Source organism: Stigmatopora argus, chromosome 6, assembly GCF_051989625.1.
Source record: "Stigmatopora argus isolate UIUO_Sarg chromosome 6, RoL_Sarg_1.0, whole genome shotgun sequence".
NCBI classification, from domain to species: domain Eukaryota; kingdom Metazoa; phylum Chordata; class Actinopteri; order Syngnathiformes; family Syngnathidae; genus Stigmatopora; species Stigmatopora argus.
In genome coordinates, this window is record NC_135392.1 from 13,181,767 (window position 1) to 13,203,583 (window position 21,817).

The window sequence follows — 21,817 nt, forward strand, 5'->3', positions numbered from 1 at the left end:
ACAGAAGAGGGCAGTGTACTCACCAAAATTGGTATTTGTTATAGTAAATTAAATGATAATATTATAATATAGTACTCCCTTTTTCCACTCTGGGGATGGTAAGCTTTAACGACTTGACTTATTTATTGTGGTATTTGGGCTTCAACTTCAAGACCGATTACCATAAGTGTTATGATAGAGGCGCCTCAAGAAAAATAGAGAAATGTTTATCATTTTATTTGGAAAGTTTAATAATATGCTTTCTAGAATATGAAAAAAGAATTGGCTGTTTATACACAATTGTAAAACCTATTTAAAGCCATTTTTAAATAACTGCCCATTCCCATTTTACTTACATATTTATATGCAGGAAAGGGCAATGATTATATTTTTTGCTTTCGTTATTTATGAAACATTAGATATAATAGGGAGAAAATAGACAACGCATTAAGCATACTGTACAATTAAATAAATAAATAAATAAACATTATATGGTGACATAACTAGGCGAGAAATAAATTTACTCTTCAACCTGCCTCGAATAATGTTGCTATTCGCTTGCTTGAAATAATTCATATTTGGCAACACACTTACTACATGGCTCCAAAGTTTGTTTATTTCTCTTGCATTTTATGTACGTCATTCTTTTAGAATTCTAAGAGTCGGATCACTTCCAAGTGAGCACAGTGCATCGCCGTTCACTTTCCGGCTAGATAATGATGTGATTTTCAATTTCTGCCTCGTCCTTCCAGCAGGTTCCAAGTAAGTTTTATTATTTCATTTCATTGAAATCATACGATATGAAATAGGAAAATACATGAGAAAAATGATTGCTCCCTCACTGTTCGCCATTTATGTTATTTTGAAAAAATAAAAAATAAATCCAGGTCTAAATGGTACCGTAAATAGACAATTGTTTGTCCAAAAGTTTGCCGTCGAATATTTCTAACTGATGCCAACTACTTACTGCTAACTATTCGTAAAATATTTAAATCCTTAACCCTTCAAAGTATATATACATATATTTTGTAATACTTGCGTTGATATTGAATTATCTTCTGTACAGATGTGACCACGTGTGTTATTTCTATGTTGCAGCATGTTAAAATGGTGCCATGCATAAAATTATCATTTTCTTGCAGAAAAAGGCTTCGATGGCTAAATCAAACTAACTGGGGAGTTCGTGATGGTCGTGGTGAGTAAAATGCTGCAAATCATATCACAATCCAAAAACTAAAATCCACACAGGAAGGCTGCAGTCTACATTAAGTGACTGACACTATTGTGGTTTTCCACTTTATTACGAATTAAAAAAAAGAAAAACAAACAAACACACACACTCACACAGAAACAAAAATAATATCAATTTTGAAATTTGCCAGGCTAAGTGGAAACAGGGTGATACATGTCAGTAAAAAATAAAATTAAAAAAACGACAAGTCTTATTGAAAGTTAACATGCAAACACAAATGGTCAAATGTACTTTTACCAATTTAGTTTTGGCTGAATGAAGGCTGCTGCAAGGGGTTAACTAGTTCATGGTTTTTGCAAAGAATATTTTCATTGTGATGCCACTTCATTATAGCCTAAAGTTTATGCCGTTTGCCACAGGGATGCAACATCTTTCTATCAGCAATGTTTGTTAAACTGCAACAAATTTTGTCTTATCCCAGTAAATATTGAGTCACATTTATTATCGGCTGCAAGCCCATAAGTACACTTGATTATTTTAACGAGCTTCCAAGCAGGTCGGGACGACAAGAAAATGTGATCGGAAAGTACCACAACAACAAACAAAACTACAAAAAAAACTAAGAACCTCAAACCTTCGTACAAGAATATAAAGCCTGGTCTATATGGCACCATTGGACCTTTTCATGACAAAAAAAGGTTAATATTAAGGATCAACGGAACATATTTGACATTACTTAATTAACTCTTTCTGCAAGTCTAAAGGTAGGGTGTGCAGGCAAATTCAAGGCAGGCCCACAGTGATCAGTTTATGTCCCAAATACGTCGTACGCAGGCTCCTCTTGAAAGACCTGGCACCTGGAACTTTTCACATTACAGGCATTGTCATCAATGTCATGAACCTCACTGACGTCGTCATTGTCCTAGGTGGTGGAGTTAGTGGAGAAGGAGGACTTTTGTTCTCTCCAAAGCATGGAAAAAGCCTTTAAGGCAAAAGAGGGTGGTTGTTTGTAGAATAAACCAGTGGTTGAAGGTCAGGGGGTAAATGAGGGGGTGTCAAGATTCACATCTCTGTGTCTGCCACCGGTGTCTGGCCGGTCGCAGAGTGCCCATTAGTTGTCGGGGCGGGATTGGTCCCATTTTCTGGTGGAGATTCTCCGTTAGCAGCAGCGGGCTTGTCAACAGGCTCTTGGGGCAGTGGTGCGACGGACACCAGGGTATTGGCCTGGTTCTCCTCATCCACCTGGTAAGACTCAGCCTGTGGAAAGCACACAGCAAAGCCACTCACCAAGTGAAAGATGTTTAAATTTCCTGTTCAAATAGAACACTCAATCAGGCAAGAATGTGTGAAGTGAGAATACATTTGCAAGTGTGGGCAAAGTACCAAAGCAAATAAAAGCATTCTTTCCTAATGAAGTTTATGGTTTTCAGCTGTGTGAACTCAAGAGGGCTGCTGTCCACTGGGAGGTCATCTAACATGCTGTCCTTACACTAACTCTTTCTGAAGGCGTTCCCTTCTGGGGAGTGGCTCGTTCTATGAGTTCAGACGTCCGCCAATGATACATGATACTCGGGATGGAGTTGTGCAGAATGAAGTCACTGGGGCCTTAAACAAAGGCAGTTCCATCAAAACAGCCCAATGGGCGTACCCCATGTGGTAACTCTTTATGAAAGATGGTGTCGCAAGCTTGTGAGAAAAACGAACTGAAACCATGTGTCACCTCGTAGCAAGACCTAATATTAAAAAGGAAATAAATTCTTGAATGGTGGTGTTTGAGTTGAGCATCTCCTTGCCAGTGTTTAACTGACATCAGGGGAATCATAAATGTCATTCACAATCCATTTGCGCTTTAGATATTCTAGTATTGAGTATATTTTTGTCTGGGATATTGGTGATGAATGTTTGAAATGTGTTGCTGGACACACATGCTGTTCTTCATTGATTATATTTAGTTTTCCTAAGATATCTGCCCTGGCAACCACCTGGTAGGCCGGCAATGTGCAAGTGCCTGTTAGTCCACTTTCCCATTAGCACGCCATTGTGCAGTATTAGTAGTAGTAGTAGTAGTAAAAGTAGTGACCTGGGCAAGGCATCAACTTCAGTGCCTTCTGGGTCTGTTTTAGTATTTCCACCTAAAAAGGAACCTCACAGACTTTGAGGTTCCTGTTCTTGGTTTCCTGTTTTCATGTCTCCCATGTTTTCTAAAAATGTCAGTGTCCTTTTATCTACTCACCAGCCGAACTCCTTTGGAATTCTTGCGGTGGCTCTTAAAGTAATAACCGGCAACCAACAGAGCAGCCAGCAGCAGGCCAGTCAGCAGCAGGGAAACCAGCACTAGTTTAGAGTTCTTCCTCCAATGAGGTACAGCCTCTCTCACACCAGCCTGATCATCAAAAGAAAAGAAAGCGTAGTGAGCATTAAGTGGATGTGTTGTTGATCTTTTTTTGTTGGTTTCTTTACCTTGTCTTTGATGTTGTCATTGTTGAACTTGTTGACCATGCCTTTCACGTCATCTGCAAAACAAGAGAGCCACTCCCTAAATCCTAAATCCCATTCCCACTGGTGATCGGATTGAGCACCAGCCAAAGTATGCAAATGTATTATGTCTCATCATTAATCCAAAAAATCTGACCTTCAACATACTGTCCAGATACAAGTATCTGGTCTGTGTTGTCCTCCTGGTAGAGCTCGAGTTTGCAGTCTTCGCCGCACAACTCTTCTAGAATGCTTTGAATCCTAACTTTGGTGTTTTTCTGTAAATTGAACAGAAGGAAATATACCAATCGAATTGATGTTGGTGCTTATAAAATATACTGCTTTTACTTACACAATTGGAAGACTGGGTGAGTTTCAGATTAACGGCATTTTTATCCTGGACTGCGTCTTTTCCCACACACACCACATCACCCTATTGGGTGCACAAAGGTGAGAACTCGAGCAAAGGCTTACTGCCAATGAAGTCCACATAGATGTTGTGACATCTCACCTCTGGAATGTTTTTCGGGCCGTCACCTCTCACCGGGGGAGGTGGTGCGGCAGTCAGTTGGTCCTGGATTTGCGGTTCATCTGCAGAGACATCTAATATCACTTGTCCTCCTTCAACTGTGTCTTCATCGGACATGGGAGTGTCGTCTCTCTTGTTCTCTGGTCCCATCGAAGGTGCCTGTGTAATCTGTTCATTGGTGTTTAGAGTTTCCATCACAACGTCCAATAGTTGATTGTCTGTTCCTGAGGGAATGTAACAGAAAAGGTAGAGGCCATGCTTCTGTTAGGGCTAGGTGATTATATATGTACGAGAAGATTGATGTTGAAAAAACGTTCTGAAATGCTAATGATCAACCCCATATTAAGGCCATGAACTATGCAAGCTTCATTTAAGGTTGTTAAATCTTAAAAAGTAGCATAGTGGACTGAAAACGCTATTTTTTTTACGTCAGTGTATTTGTAACTGCCGCCATTGTTTAAGTTCCAAATTATACGACTTTTGCTTTCATCCATTTATTGGTTTTATTTCTATTTCCTATTGTAACTTTTATGTATCATATTATTTGTGTTTTTATTTCTACTTTTGAATTGTCACACTGATTTTAATGTTTCAATCAGTGAAATTGTGCGATACAAATACTTGTCTTGTGTAGTGAAAGATGCTACTCTTACTCTGAAGTACAAATTCAAGTTACGGTTCCCTGTCGGACTGAAACATGGCGATAAAGTTAGGACCCCTGCAGTTTTGGTCTATTAGGTAGACATAAATGTTGATCCAAACATTTTTTTAGCATTGTGTGACAACTTAATCAGTGTGGCGACCGGGCGGCTGAGGGTTTAGCACGTCGGCCTCACAGTGAAGGATCGGGATTCAAATCCAGGTTGATCCACCTTTTTGGAGTTTGCATGTTATACCCGGGCCTGTGTGGGTTTTCTCCGGGTACTCCAGTTTCCGCCCACATTCCAAAGACATGCAAGGCTGATTTCGCCTAGGTATGAGTGTGAATGGTTGTTTGTCTCCTTGTGCCTTACGATTGGCTGGCCACCAATTCAGGGTTTCCCCTGCCTCTGGCCCAAAGTCAGCTGGGATAGGCTCCAGCACCCTTTGCGACTCTAGTGAGGATAAAGTGGTTCAGACGAGATGAGACAGAAGTTAATCTTAGCGTTAGCTTTCATTGTAAAAGTTCTTCGTTTTTATTTGTATACAGAACGGAACACAGATTTTTCAGTAACACAGCAAGAGTTGTCTTAGAAGACAAATTTCAGCTAATTTTATTAACCTGTAAATGTTTAAACTTCACTGTCAAAGCCAGCAATATGTCTGTTTTATAATAGAAGCAAAAAAGCATTACTATTTACATCACATCACGACATTTTTACTGAAATGCAGTGCTGTATATATTGAACTAGGTCCTACTTTTTCAGGTTGTTGATGCATACTTGTAGCAGTTATGCATGTAAACTGCTTTACATTTTATTATGCTTATGTTTTCCCACATTAAGACCTTAGGTCACACTTGAATTAGTCTAGAGAGAGGAGTTCCCAGAGTGTAATTCCAAATTACCAGGCGCTTGAGTTGTCATTGGTCTCATGTGTCCTCCCAACTGTTCCACTGTCGCCGCAGTAGTAGCTTTTTCCGTGGTGACGACATCTTGTGCTCTAACCCCTGCTGTAAAGAATAATTTAGAACATACCCGATCAATTTTAAATACTCACATGGTACTGGGTAGAGATGGTGAGTTACAACAGCACAACTGTCTGTTTTAATGTACACTAATTTTCTAAATCTCGTTATTAAACCCGGAAAGGGATTTTACATGAGATGCCTTACATTCCTTGGTGTGCAAGATACAATACTGGCTCTTAAAGCCAGGAGAGAGTTGGGTCTCCCAGAAAGACCTTAAATCAATGGGCAGCAGTGTAGTAAAAAAAAAAAAAAGAACGTCTCCACTGGAGCCTTCTGCAAATAAACCTTTTCTCTTGGCGATATAACCCTGCCAGCCAACTTCCCACTGAGAAACACGCTGAGCGCTTCCCAGGAAAATCTGAACATGCCAGAAGCAAAACTTGTGGACTCATGCCAAAGTGTGAAAATATTTATTATTGCAGTGGCATGCTTTTTACCAGGAAAAAAAAGCATTTCACTGCAGATAAAGTGCAGCTTCTGTCAATCACACGGTAGGTCTGTATAGTCTTGATTTGCTTCTATGTGCGATAAAGATTGTTTTTGTTTTTCCCCATGGCAAACCTAACACTTAACACACCTCTACACTTGTGTGATAATATTTGCATTAATTATATATTTGATGGTGAAGTAATTTCTTACATAGTTTGCGATGCCTTGATTGAATTCTCAGGGATAAACTACCATTATATACTTTCCCAACTGTTTTGAGTTATGACATGGCCATTATGTCATTTTCCAGTCCTTCCCTCATAATTTAGAAAGCTAAAATGGAGTTTTAATGTTTGATTTCTAACTTTGGATATTTCCGTTGCATTTGTTGAATCTTTTTGGAACCACACCCCTAATCACAACGTGCTGGCAGTGAGCTTAAGGCCTTTTGTTGGCGTGACAGGTCAAATTGCAGCGAGGAGGGTCCGGCGATCAAACCAAAACAAGGCATTCCTGTTGCCCAGATTTGTGCTGTGCTGCCAAAACCCCACCATCATGACCTCACTTTCCAAACATTCCCATAATGCATCAACTCTGCAGATCTCATTACACTCTCACCCACTCGCTCACAGTGTTATTTTTGCTGCTTCCTGCACTCTGTAAATTGTCATATTATTTGAGGCTTTGTTCACACGCGGCTATCAGTTAGGAGATGTTGGCTTAAATTTAAACTGTCACAAACCTGGCTGCATTCTTCGCAATTGGATATATGGTGGTTTTTTTGCCATAAATCCCAGTGATATACTGGACATCTCTAGAGACCAAAATAGGATTGCATCAGTACTGTTATCTCATTAACACTGAGCATTAGATATAACGTCAGAAAACATTTATACAATTTAATCTGTTTAATTGGATTTAAAGTTTTCTGTCCTCTGCAGTTTTTTTCATGAAATCACTTCAATCATGGTCAATGGTTCAATGATTCCATGCTTGCTTTTGCTCACAACCCTAATTATACCTATCTATCTATTTGTCAGACATTTTATAGTGTTCGTTCTTGATAAATGTTGAGAAAATGAAAACTCTACGGCGCTATTGGCTACTCATTATAGAATATAATATTCACTGATGTGACACATTGCTTGCATTGCTCCTACAAGTTATATCATTGTGACAAGCAGGTGCCATGCTGCGTGTCGTATGTGAGCAGGTGCTAAGGGCACGAATCTAGCCCTTTGGCATGCTTTGTATTTGCAACTGTCCATGACAGCTGCTCATTATATTGTACGGTTCTACTCTGGAGAGCACATGCGTTCTATATTTTGCAACATACACAGGCCTTTTTGAGCATGAATCAATGTCAAGTGAAAAATTGGTATGTGAACTTTTCAAGCCTTGAACTTTGATACATGTATGCAATCTTGAAAAATATGTATATAAATCGCAGGTTGTGTTCTTATTTGAATCTCCATTAAAAATGACAACCTTGGCTGTTCAAAACAGTTGCTAAACATATGAAAGACGAAGTGATGGATGAAACTAATACAATTATTCAGGAGTACCCAAACCCTTCCATACACCACTGTATAGTATATGCAGGCTGATTTTAATTCTTTTGCTGGTACTGACGGCAAGATATGCCTTTTCCATTTTACTGGGAGACCAGGTAAGAATCATTTAAAATGGATTCTATCACCATCAATGGAAGTCAATAAGTTAAGAATGATAACTTTCTTTGGAACTTCTACATGGCATGACTGTTATTTTGGGAGATATCAATCTCACAGGTGCTAACCATAGTTAGACAACTGCAAATGGAGGGGTTGTACTCTTATGCCTACAACATCCATGAGAGGACGATCATGCCTTGACCTTGATCGTCTATCTTTTATAGGTCTACAGCTGCCATTCTTCTTCTGTCTCCGGGTGGCCTGCTAGTTTATTTTACCTAAAAAGGGACGGATTTGAAAACGACCTGTGCATAAATTTTGCATTTGTGTTATACAAACGTGACTTGCTCAAGTAGCTGAGTGCTTAGAAGATAAAATGTGTTCTTTCAGCTCTGATCGCTCCATCCCAGCGAGTGGTAGTGGGCGTGTCTTTTATTGGGTGAGCAGAACTGCCATTAGTGATGTTGCAAAATATAAGTATGACGTTTTAAGTTTGTGTGACTTTCGAGCCGAATATTACCATGCTGCCATATTGACATTTCAATGGTAGATTTGAGTTGATGAATACCACCCCCTCTGTTGTAGGTTGCTTATTATAAATTAATGAGTCAAATGTTGCCCAGAATGTAATTGAAATCAATAAAACAGGTTCCACTTGTACCATTTAGGTGTACAAGTTAAGTGTCTTGTTTTTCCATAGATATTCTGTGGCTTCAATAACTTCTCGTTCTTGTTAAGTGCTAATATAAAAAATGACTTTTTTGACAACTAAGAGCAAGCAACTTCTTTTTGTTATTTTCTTTTGTTCATCTCTGTAGTCATAAGGTTTAAGTTTTTTTTAAGCAGAGTAGTTTTATTATTCCCTTTGGGAGACAGCCTTCCAGACAAATTTGTTTGACGAGCAACCCAGAAGGGATTTTGAGCTACCTTGAAGTTTCCAACATACTCTGCTTCAAACGTAAGACTGTCCCTCTCGAGACTCCCAAACTCACTGCCATTTCTTAGGATGAACATTTTGTGATCACCAGTTGTGTCCTATTGTACAAAAGCAAACAAACATCCAGTAACATCATGGTTCTAATTAGCCTTGACCCCTTTTGGTGACTTCAACACTCCATTTCAATTTTCCCACAAGACAGCAATTCAATGGACTGCTGTGGTCTGGATATATTCCATACTGAATACCCCCTTCGCCACTCCTTCCCCCATCTCTTGGGACTCTGGATGAAGGAATGTGGCGGGCTAGAAGCCTGATGGCTTCACACCCCTTGCTGACTGCTCGGCCTCTCCCAGTCACGCACTGCTAATCCCAGGCATCTTCTGAGGTACACACCTCTTACGTTTGGGAGCGCAACATGTCTGGAGCCAGACCGTATCCATCTCCTTGTACTACATATGTTCTTTATTTCATTACTCGGGACAAATGAAGACCAAGCCAGGACGGTTCCCACAGCCACCGAAAACTTGGCCTGCCTTTTTTCTTTTTCAATTTAGACATGGCTCATTCCCAGTTGCATTACCTCATGCCAAATAATGTTTAACCTGCATTCTTCATTGGACTAACAGCTTCCTGAAGATTCTGATGATTTCATAGCAACAAAGACACTTATTTTTCTAGGCCCATTTAGGTTAGCCAGTTGTGTCCAAAATCTATTTGCTTGGTGATTTTAAATCTCATTGTCAACACTGGAACTATTGTAACTCACTGTGACCATTTCAATAGAGACCCCTCTGTTGCGAGTTGATGTTTTTTATACGCTATATGTCCGAAGGCCATGCTGGGTCTTGAATTAGCCGCTCCTAAAAGACGTGACGGATGGTCTAAAATAGTTGCTCATAATCACCACTTCATGCTTAAGGGCGGGTCACAAGTGGTCAAAACTTTGACCTTTTCAATTGAGGATATATATATATAACAAAATTGACAACATGGTTTCTTTATACATCAAAAACTGTGTGAATGTTCTGACATCAATTAGGTTCTGGGATGGCCTTTCTAATCGGCGTAACATTCTGCGACGCCATTCAGTCTTCCTTCTTTTTAAACAGAGATTTTTCTTTTGCATTTAAGCCTCTCTTTTTGATTCACTTAACCATGAGACTCGATAGATTTTTCTGAGCATCTTAAGTATCATCTTTCCCAATCATTTCCAAGATTATAGCTATCAAATAAGTAGTAAATCTTATTTCACTTTGTAATTTAATATCTGGATGCTCTAAATGAACTTGGATTGGAGAGTTAAGAGTATACTGAGGAATTTGACACCAAAGCTCCGTACCTCTGGGTTATGGGCGCACTGCAATTCTACCCTCTGTGAAACAACAAGCTACTGACCCCAGTATCTTGACTATACTGAACCCCCCACCCATCATCGTCTTCCCCTTCATTCCTGTCAGAGCAATTGATAGCCACCCGATTCTCTCCCCTTGGCAGGAAAACAACGAACTTTCATGGTTTCAATCAAGCCCGGCACGTAGTTCACCCGGTGACACCCATCTGCAACCAACCCGACCCCGAGGGCTGCTTATCAAAAGTGCTGTGACGGCTTTTGAGGGCCACAATCAGGAAATGTGACATCTGCTTTCAATTGCCATGTTCTTGTTGTAACCCAGCCTCCCCCAATCCAGTACACATTGGTTTGAATGTGTGTAGGTAGACATTTTAAGCATGTGTCTGATGCCCAAGGCTATTTATTGATTGGTGCAGAATTAACTTGAAATGTAATACATTTTCAGAAAAACAGACACATGCATCCAGTTTTGACATTGGCTGTAACAAGCCATTAAGACTCAACATGAGTGCACTTGGGCTATGTATGAGGAGTCTGTAACTTTGTTTAGTGTTTTAAGAAGTTAACATGGCCATGTACCAGTGAATGATCACTGCCAGCCCCTCCCAATTCAAATTGATTGAATGTGTATCGCCTTTAACGGCAACAAATTAGTTAATAAGGAATGGTGTTAATTCCAATGCTGTTGTTAACACTGAGACGATGACTTTGTCAACCAAACAACAGGCAGGAGTCTTTAGTTACGCTTTAACATACCACACCTTATTGAAAGGATGTGGGGGTTTGACCGTTAGAAAACAGAAAAAAAAATCAGCTCTGGTTTCATTCAAGTAGCACAGTCGTATAACACTTAAATATAAGGCTATCTGAAGACAAACCATTAAATAACCCGATCCAACTGCCCATAGTTAGTTGGGATATATTACAGCACCCCCCAAAACCCTTGTGAGGATAAGCGATTCAGAGAATGAATGAATGAAAAATCTCAATTAAAATTTGTACCTCACTGTGATCCCAATGTATTTCTGTATTGCTGGTATTTTGACATTGACCTTAGACTCCATCTGCATAGAGTGGCTACACAAACAATTTTCAACATAATTACAAGCTCCTACCAAGGGCTGGTTTAGCAGCTGGGCTAAAGAGTCACTCTAAACCACTTCACAGTGCACGCAAACCTTACATTCTGTTGTGGTTCATTGGTGAAATATGTTAGGTTGTCCATCCAAACAGGAAATCTCCGTTTCTTATATTCCCATTCTTTAAAGAAGTAGCCTGTTTAAAGTTTTTATTGTCCCTCGGCAGCCTCTCCATTATGGTACCAGATCTCCTCCTCACCATTTGTCACGGTAACCATAGCACTCTGTAATGTCCATAAATTTCATTCATTGACTAGTACCGTCCTTTCTTGCTTATGTAAGTTGCAGCACTAGCCTAATCCGTCGATAAGACAATTCAGTGGGGTTGATTAATCCATCTCACAAAGCATATATTTAGTTCAAAAGTAAGGTAAGACTTAGGGATTTGCCATGCTTATGAAATTTTATACTTAGTTGCATTCATCTTTTTAGATTATTTGGTTTCTTTGCATGTGAAACTAATGCTTATAGACTAAAACATTTCCTCTCAAAAGCAAAAAGTTTCTGTTCCAGAATATCTATTTAACATTTTGTTTCCCGTGGATGAGCTCATGAGCAGTGGAAGACACACGTTTTGAATTAAACCATTCAGTGTGATTAATTTAAAACCACAACATAGTGGTTCGGTTGAGTCTCAGCTCCAATGCGATAAAGTATGTGGGACTTAAACTGATTTGAACTTGGCTTTCTCACATTTTATTTGCAAACAACCGTCCAGCTCTTCTTGTGATTAATGAGCAAGAACTGGAGTTTAATCAAATGACCTGGCAGGAGCTGAGTTGAAGCAACCCCTTGCAAAGGGGTTTGATCAGTCTTAAGGTGTTTATTTCCTTATTTGGTGGTGGTTCTGTGAAAACGTTAATGTTGCTCGACAGAGAAATTGGACGCAATAGAAGCAGCATTAGGAAGAAAAAGTTAATAGGTCAAAATTCAGTGTGCGGAAACTCTTAACAAAATCTATGATGAGATCACCCTCAAATGCTGAAGAGGAAAATAAATTAAGATGCTGGTACATCCTTCTGGAACGACATTTATGTAAGTTTTTCAGTTGAGCTGCATCCAATTTTCCAAATAGTTCAATTCCATCAATCAACTTGCATTGCTTACCAAAGTCTCAACATACAACTTGATGTTCCATCCAATTAAATTATAAAAGGGAGCTTTTCAAAATCAGGAACATAGATAGTAAAAGGAGTTCAAACTTTTAAAAAAAGCCTTGCATATTTGTTCTTTTTTCAAATAATCATTGTGGATTCCAATGTGTCTGTCTTGTAGTGATCCCTTTGTTTGCCTTGGTAAGCCCCATCTGGAGGAAAAAAAATACATCCAAAAACCACCACTTTTCCAAATCTTAGTAAACTATACACCAATCCGACATCAGGAATGAGATCATTTGTTTGCATTCCATGCAGCATAAAATTGTAGGGTTAAAAACCTGGATTCAAACTGGAAGTCCAATCCAACTCCTCCAACTTTCCCCCGCCTTCCCAACCACACACACTCAGCTTTCCCTGTAGCTTAACTATTTTCGCCAATTTTCTTCCATTTTGTGATTGTTAAAGGCTTTACTCACCAATCAAAAATGAACTGGCAAGGAGAAAGACCAAAACCAGCATGATAACGAGGGGGCCTGTTCTCTGCGGAGATGATGCTGCCATGTGCACGCGTCCAACTGTTGTGGTCAAAAATGGAGGGAAACGTGGAAGTAAAGCTGGTTCAGCAAAAGTTTTCCTCTTACTGGTAGCAGGATGGATAAAGCACCACTTGTGTTCTGTCACTTTTATACAGCCCTCCCCTGCTCCCTCTCTCTCCTTCCCTCTCTCATTGAGGCCCTGCCCTGCACCCGTCTTCCTGCTGGTGACTTTAACCCTTACTTTACGGCCACACCCCTCAACTTGAAGCAAGGCAGATGTTGTGCTGAAGGAGAATAGACTATTTTCAGGATGCAGTGTCTTTCCAAAATGTACCACATTCTGCAAATACCTATCACGTTTATCATACACAGACATTGTAACTGCTCAACAGTTGGGCATTCTTTGTTTGGTGGTGTAGAAAATGAGCGTCTGACCTGCAAACCCCGCTTGATGGGGGCAGTAATCCAGAACACAATGAAAGGTGACTGCTAACAAAAGACTGAAATACTCCAGGGTTATAGAGATGGACTGCCGAGAACAATATCACGCTACTAACAAAGGTACAACTCAGTGTTATGGTAATCGTATTAATCCATTTCTGTAGCCTGAAGCTAGCTGCCCTCTCACAGGACATCAATCATCGGTGGCCGAGGGCCACGAGTGAAGACACCGCAGGATCCGTTTAAATGGTTCACACTTCCATAGAGGGCCTTGAAAGCCCACCACCAACTCCCACCTCCTTGACCCGCTCCTGCGAACTGAGAATTTTTCTCTCAGTTCTCATGGTCTTACACATCTGGAAGCACTGGTGAAAGTATGCTAAATGACTTGTTAAAAAATATCCCACCCTTTTAGACAACAATTAGTCAAAGCTGACCACGGGGATCTTGTCTTAAAACAGTCGTGACATCTGACACCACTGGCCGTCACCCCCACGTCCCATCTCCCCATTTCCTCTGCCACCCCTCCTCCATTTCTCCAAGCAGACCAAGACCCCAAACTCCAGCTCAAACAGTCGGGTTTTCAAGCAGCCAATTGTCCTCTTACCGTGACTTAGAAGAGCTTTGCTCAACATCCACCCACCCCCACCCGGGTGAGAGGGAAGCAGCGCCCGATCATGGCAGCTGCAGCTGGACAGCAGCAGTCATATTGCCCCAGTAAAACATTAATTAGTCTATTGCCTACTTAAGTATTGCAGTTACTTTGTTTCTCGTAAACTACAGCCTCCTGTCAGATTGTAGTAAATAAAAATTAACGTTAGGATTGAGAAAAAATGAAAATTGTGAAGATTCTGGTCAGACCTTGAGGTCCAAACACATGCTTTAGTTTACGAAATGAGTCAGGTGTTTACATGGCCAATATGTTAAGTCAGACTAACCAAATAATTAGATTGCCTTTATTGTTACGTCGCCGAACCAGTGTGCGGTTTTAGCACGACCCCACGAAACGTTTTCCTAAGTATACACCGTGGTTAGTGTTGACCACATGCATATAGTGAATTCAGACCTTTTTTGTCAATAGTACCTTTTTTATACATCTGTTTTCAAACATGGAACCTCTTTTCTAATTACCTGCTGTACATTTTCTATGATAAGCTGCGATCTCTGCATCTGTCTGGCACTTATTTTGATGATTTGTAACCATTTAAGTGGACGTTAGCCCAATCTGATTGTTGACCCCTCACGGTTACGTAAAACACACATAATAAGACAATGTGCTAAATGAACTCTTGAAATGACGAAGTGTCTCGAGAGAAATATTTGAGCTCTTGTGCTTGCACTTAAGTTCACACAAAGCCAAAACTCTGAATCTAAACCTTTGTAAGTTGTTTAGTCACTTTTTCCCCCTGCCTGCTCCTTGACTTTCACTGCTTGTTTTTATGCCGCACACGTATCTCTTCTTTTGTTCTGAAGTGTACAATGTTTTTTTCTCTGCCAAGAACTACTAAAGTGGGGCAAATAAGTATTTAGTCAACCACCAATTGTGCAAGTTATCCTACTTGAAAAGATTAGAGAGGCCTGTAATTGTCAACATGGGTAAACAAACCTCAACCATGAGAGACAATGTGGGGGAAAAAACTGAAAATCACTGTTAGATTTTTAAAGAATGTATTTGCAAATCATGGTGGAAAATAAGTATTTGGTCAATACCAAAAGTTTATCTCAATACTTTATGTACCCTTTGTTGGCAACAAAAGTAGCCAAATGTTTTCTTTAACTCTTCACAAGCTTTTCACACACTGTTGCTGGTATTTTAGCCCATTTCTCCATGCAGATCTCCTCTAGAGCAGTGATGTTTTGGGGCTGTCGTTGGGCAAGACGGACTCCCTCCACAGATTTTCTATGGGGTTGAGATCTGGAGACTGGCTAGGCCTCTCCAGGACCTTGAAATGCTTCTTACGAAGCCACTCCTTTGTTGCCCTGGCTGTGTGTTTGGGATCATTGTCATGCTGAAAGACCCAGCCACGTCTCATCTTCAATGTCCTTGCTGATGGAAGGAGATTTTAACTCCAAATCTCTCGATACATGGCCACATTCATTCTTTTCTTTATGCAGATCAGTCGTCCTGGTCCCTTTGCAGAAAAACAGCCCCAAAGCATGATGTTTCCACCCCCATGCTTCACAGTGGGTATGGTGTTCTTCGGATGCAATTCAGTATTCTAATGGAAATATATATTAGGAATAACACTTCATTGTTGAAAGCAGAACTAGAAATTGGCCTTCGCGGATGATGAATGAGTGTTAAGTCTTCCTGGGGTCTTCCCAGGCTTTAGAGGATAGTAGTTGAAAATGTGAAATGGAATGCCAACCAGTGAACCATCACTAGGGTCATGGGGAGTGAAGTCAAGGCCATGCGGTCTAATGCCACAGAAGTGCTTTTGATGAAAAAGTCCAGAGCAGATTGAAAGTCTGACCTACACAATTACAACGGACCGTAGGGATTCAAAAACAAACAGTTGCAGGGGGCTCTATTTCTTTGGGTTTCAGTTCTGTTCTCAATTGGAGAATAAATAAATGGGAGTAGATTCATAGGTTTTATGAGTAACTAGTCAATACAATCTTAAACAACAGGATGAAATGAAATTTCCTCTTTTAATTGTATTGCCATTGCAGTTTCACAGGCAAAAAAGACAAAGTTGGGCTCAACATTTTTGGTCTTGCAATTGTTAGATTGTCATCTTTGACCGTTGAACTATTCAAATTCTGAAAGTACTTTGGAAGTGATTCTCTCGCATACCACTAGAGACTGTCCAAGTCCCACTAGTGTTAGTGTTAGCCTAATATAGTGCCACACATTTCAGAATCATATGCATAGTGTCAAGTAATTTGTGTTCCTAAAATCAATAGTGTGTAAGCATGCCTCAAACTCTGCTCTCAGGTTATCACAGTAAAGCAGAACTTGCTATTGCTCCAGCAGTGAATTATTGTTTTAATTTTGTTTAGACTTGAGATATCCAATAAGAGACTCTTAAGATCATATAGAAGCAGTCAAATTGCCTAGATTCTACACTCTAGAAGAGACAACACACAACAACATATGGATTGGTAATTTATAATTTATTAGTTAATTCTAAAAGAACAATAGACTTACCCTTTTAAAATGTTGTAAAATGTCAGATCTTTCTGACTGGCTTCCGATCTTAAGAGATAAAAACTGATGTCACCAAAATGACTTTTTCTGCATTGTAGCTACTCTTTATACAGTTTCTTTTGCCCTTTTTCTTCTCATATAAATCTTGACTATTTTATTTGGTTCCTAAATTGTTTGCTCAATAATCTGCAAGCGGAATATTAGAGTGCTTCTGGCAGACAATCTACATTGGAAGATATAAAACAGCCACCCTCTCACAATGCGATGCTCTTCAGTGGAAAGAGAAACACTTGGCCACCCAGAACAATAACGTAGCACTGTAATGCTACTATTAATGCTTAAATGAACCTATTGATCTGTTTTCTGTTCAGACAAAAACAATTGAAAAAGGAATTTAATTTTTTTTGCTGTAAATCCCATACAGTTCCTAGATTAGCTTCTTCAAAGGGTGCCTTTTCTTGAAGTGATTTCCAGAGGGAAGGAGGGGGAATCTGGGAAGTGGGTGGGCAAAGTGTTTGTGTGTGTTAGGGGGGATACCATTACCTCTCTGTCTGGTCCAAGCGGTGATGTCTTCATGACCGTTTTAATGTGCAAGCCAGAGGACGGAAGTGAAGCCATCATAAACTTTGTGAGTGAATGTTCCTTTTATCATGGTGAATCATGACTATGTCAGTATTTAGGACCTATGGGACCCTCCACCAGGCTGTGCAAAACAGGCACAGACACACAGCCTCTCAGATGGGCTCCTTGAGAATGTAAACAGTCTTGCTTCAAACTGGAGCCACCCTCAAACTAGCTATTCTTTCATCCACGGGATGGCAGTAGTCAACCATACAGATGCATTCCATCCTAATGGAATTCTTTAATCAACAGTGTTTAGATTTCTAGCATCTGTGTGCAATATTACAATTCCCTTGCCAGACAATGTACAATGACGTCACTAAATATTATGTTAATGGGAGTGGACCAAAGGATGTATCGAGGCAAATGTGAAGGATGAAGCACAATCACTGATGAATTTACAAAACAAACGGGGGAAATTGTCAGCGTTGTGAGCACTGAGGGAGTTGTACGGCAGATCCGTTAGAGATTTTGGTTTCTTGATTTGGACATCTGTCTCTTGTCCTTGGCGTGAACAAACACTCACTCGGCATACTGCCTGTTTGATCGTGTGCAGCCTGATAATGCTGCATGCATATTTAATTAGGACGGCAGGAGGCTGATGCATGCAGACCTCAGCAGCCTGCAGAATGTGTACGGGCAACGTTTCAGGGAATGTAGTATGTAATCCTTTATTGTACGGGATAGGCAAAATGAAAAAAGGCCTAGCGCTGTGTGTTTGCATAGTTTAAGTTGTCTTTATCAGTGCCTGTTTTGTACACATAGTAATCATGTTGTCCAGAATTGTCCACAATTCGCAAGGATCATTTTCAAAAATGCTGTTCGAGCAAACATAGCATATTTATTAATACATGAAATTAACAGTTCTTCCGCCAACCAACTTGTTGATGCTGATTTTTTAGCTCTCTCTGCTGGTGGTGGACAAGTAGTGCACCTGACTTTTACGTACAATTTATCACAAGGGGAAACATTTAGGGCTAAGGTACTTTTATGTCCATATATCCTAACGACATTCCAAACGCAACTGACTTGTCACAAAGAAATAATACTGAATTGTAAACACGCTTTCATTGCAGACATAGTTGCCCAAAAGACCTCAGTTCTCACAATAAAAGTTGCGATGTCAAGCTTTTACAATACATTATACATAAAATCAAATAGTTATTTTTTTATACATGTGAATTATAACGCGAATGATTCACGAATCGGTTGCAGGAACGCAAGTCTACCATAAATCATTGAATCGGCCAATCATTGTCAACAACCTGCCAAATTCATACTCACTCCTTGTTTTGTATTGTATTATAGTGTAGTTTTGTGAGCAGGCTTATGCTCACAAAATTCAAAATCCTTCTCGTGAGCTGCATCCACACAGGTTTGGAGTTCTGAATACGCACAAAACCATCCAATCACCCCCTACTGCTCTGCTTGCCCTGAGGGATAAACATAAATAATGAATTCCTTATAGCAAATGCAAAGGAGTCCTTCCATGCTGCACACATGCCACACCAAATATTGTCACAACAATTGGAGTACAACAAATTATTCCTTTCTTTCCCAGGAAGCTAGCAGGCTTTTTTCAATTCAATGGGATTTAATAATTTTCCACAGCATAGTTCTTTGTTGTTTTACAAGCTTTGCTCTTCTGTTGTGACACTGCTGCACCTTAAGCACAGTCTTAAGTGTTTGTAATCAAAATAAATCCCAGTCAGCAGCCGTATTTCTTAGCTTTTGGAAAACAATTACTGTTTGTTCCACTATCTAACTCCATAGTTCAATAAAATGAGGGTATGCAATCTGGCAAAAAAATATCGATAATTATTAAACGTTTTTTCCTCTTTTTGTCCAATTTTAGTTTAAACTTGATTTTTCAAACACAGAATGTAGATAATAATATGTATACAGTGGTACCTCGAGATACGAGCTTAATCCGTTCCGGGACTGAGCTCGTATGACAAGTTACTCGTAACTCGAGGTAAAGTTTCCCATTGAAATGAATGGGAAACAAATTAATTCGTTCCAACTCTCTGAAAAAAACACCAGAAACAGGATATTGGATTGAAAAAAAAAGTTTTATTTCTTATAATTCGCCATATATTGACAAAGTAATAAATAACGAGTGGTTTAATAGAAATAAAGTGTTTAATCTAACTAAAATTGGCCGGATTTCGCCGAGGGGAGAGGGGCTTCGTTTTTTTTTTCCTCCACACAACGCACTCGTAAACAGAACAAACACTCCACCCTCACGTTCGCTATCGATGGGCTGTTTGCTGTCGTACTATTCCCTTCAAAATATTCCGAAAATGATGCACACAAATGTCCTCACAATCGGAGAACGCACGACCACTTGCCAACGAGCAGCAAGCAGTCTTATCAGCGATCGCACCGCTGCTCATGGGAGCTTCGGAGGCGCTGGCTAGCGACTCATTTTAGCTTGTAGCATCTGTGTTCGCATCCCCTCGAACGGCGACTATGATAGAGTTGCTACCGGGGATGCTGTTGCGAGCCAGTGCCCCCGATGTTCTTATGAGCAGCCAACGAGCAGAGTCTTTTATCAGCGATCGCCCCGCTGCTCATGGGAGCTTCAGGGGCGCTGGCTAGCGGCTCCTTTTAGCTTGTAGCATCTGTGTTCGCATCCCTCGAACGGCGCCTATGATAGAGTTGCTACCGGGGATACTTTTGCGAGCACGAGTATACTTCATTACCCAGAAAGCCCTCTTTTCACCGCGCATGCGCGTTGTGCGTTTCCTGGTCTGAATAGCTCATCCGGTGCTCGTAAATATTGTTATACATGAAAGATATGCCAAAAAAAATGCCATGGCAACCTGGCTTGGTCGCATCACGAAACTTTGACCGCATCACGGGCGAATTATTCGATCGAAATTTCCCCCGTAAGACGAGCATTCCGTATGACGAACGGTCGTATGACGAGGTACCACTGTATTAACTAATCGTGTTAAAGAGTTTCTACTGAAAAGCTAATAAACAAGAGTGCAATTCAATTTGTAATTTTTTTAATTCACAGTTACAACGCATTTTAATCATCTTAAAAGGCTAAGTCTGATTGGCTGTTGTCACGCACATTCCCGCCACGTTTTTCCCCCCCAAGATAGAATCGTTTTGAGAAATAATTCCAAAACATTGATGTCTTTGGATGAGTGTTTTGTTCCAGGTGCATTTTTTTTCTGTCCCTTAACCGAAAGTTGGAACAGGAAAAGGTCGACTGTGATTGAAAAACATTCAGTGAATCAGTCAGGCCAACATATGCCGTGACTTTTCTCCAAAACTAAATTTGCTGCCTTTTATTCAGCTGCAAACTGGGCCCAGTTACCTGCTTAAATCTTCAGATTTATGAAATGCTGTCACAACCCTGCATGTTTATAGTTTATTGCCCATGTTAATATATTACTACTCAAAGGCCCATGGTGATTTATTGTTAAAATCAGCCCTAAATTTTCAGATATTTTCCATTCACTACTTTCAAATCATGTTTTCAGTAACTTACTTGCAGGTCTCATACTTAACATGACTACTACTTTTAAAGTTGTTAATGACAGTGAATGAGTTAACACCTTCTACCCTCTATCATAACTAAAATATTGTGCCCAGTGCCCATTATAGACCAGAGGCATCAATATCTCATACTCATTCTCTCATCATGTCAGTAGAGTGTGAGTGTAAGGCTTTGTGGACATGTAACAGATATGACAGTCACGTGGTGCCTTTTCAATGAACGCTCAATTATCACCCATTGAGTTTTTTGAATAATAGGACAGTCAGTGCCGAGATTGGCTTAAGACTGGCTAAAAATCAGAGAAGGTGAGGAGATTTTCAATGTCAGTTTTATGGTACTTTGTTTTTTTTTATTATGAGTTTGAGGTTAGAATAGATTAGAACTTTATTTCATCCCGTATTCTGGAAATCTCCTTGGTTGCAGTAGCAAGACAGACACACAAGACATTGTAGACCTAGGTAAAAAACTGGAGCCACACAGGAAGTCTCATTATTAATTATTCATCAGTACAAAAGAAAGCAGGCAAACATGAGTATCGTCAGCTGTTCAATTTAATGTATAACAACAGTAAAAAGTGAACCTTTTGCTTGCAAAATAGGAGTGTTTTCTATATACAATATTTATACAATAATATATAGTTAAAAAAACCATATGACAGTTTATTGCACAACACATTTATAACTTATCATATCACACATGAAACACATGGGTCCTTTGTCATATTTCAACATTTAACAGTAATCGGAGGCTTTTCTTATCTTTTTGTAGTGAACTGAAGGGGGTTTCAACAAAAACATAGCGAAGTCCTCCACAGGAAAAGGCGTGATCAAGCACACAGACACGTTAGCCATTGTCACAGTTTGGTGCATCATGAACAAAACCGAAATCCCAAATGGGCTTTGGACCGACAGTTTCATCGTGATAAGTTTCTATATGGCACTCTATAAATACAGCAGCAAAGAAGACCAACAGCAGTCAGGTCCAAAATCAAAGAGGGGAATTACACAGAGTTGGAGAAGGGCGTAATGTGAAGCGAGTGAAGTGCAGTCAGGTGGCAAAACATCAAATTCACAAAATAGGG

At 39.9% G+C, this 21,817-nt stretch overlaps 2 protein-coding genes across 3 annotated transcripts in view; one reads left to right on the forward strand and one right to left on the reverse strand.

The window, feature by feature from the left end:
* Window positions 1-660: 660 nt before the first annotated feature.
* Window positions 661-21,817, forward strand: part of LOC144076352 (uncharacterized) — a 138,366-nt gene continuing 117,209 nt past the window's right edge. The window contains exons 1-2 of one of the 2 annotated variants that reach the window (XM_077604131.1): window positions 661-741; window positions 1,122-1,174. The gene's annotated coding sequence lies outside the window, so the exon portion shown is untranslated. The remainder of the gene's footprint in view (window positions 742-1,121; window positions 1,175-21,817) is intronic. The other variant, XM_077604132.1, reaches the window with a different exon arrangement.
* Window positions 1,234-13,115, reverse strand: LOC144076354 (uncharacterized). The gene is made up of 8 exons (XM_077604133.1): window positions 12,950-13,115; window positions 5,722-5,826; window positions 4,158-4,399; window positions 3,999-4,079; window positions 3,804-3,924; window positions 3,632-3,684; window positions 3,405-3,554; window positions 1,234-2,428 (listed from the first exon to the last, which is right to left on the reverse strand). Exons 1-8 carry the CDS (start codon window positions 13,032-13,034, stop codon window positions 2,234-2,236), a joined length of 1,032 nt encoding a protein of 343 aa, XP_077460259.1. The 5' UTR covers window positions 13,035-13,115; the 3' UTR covers window positions 1,234-2,233.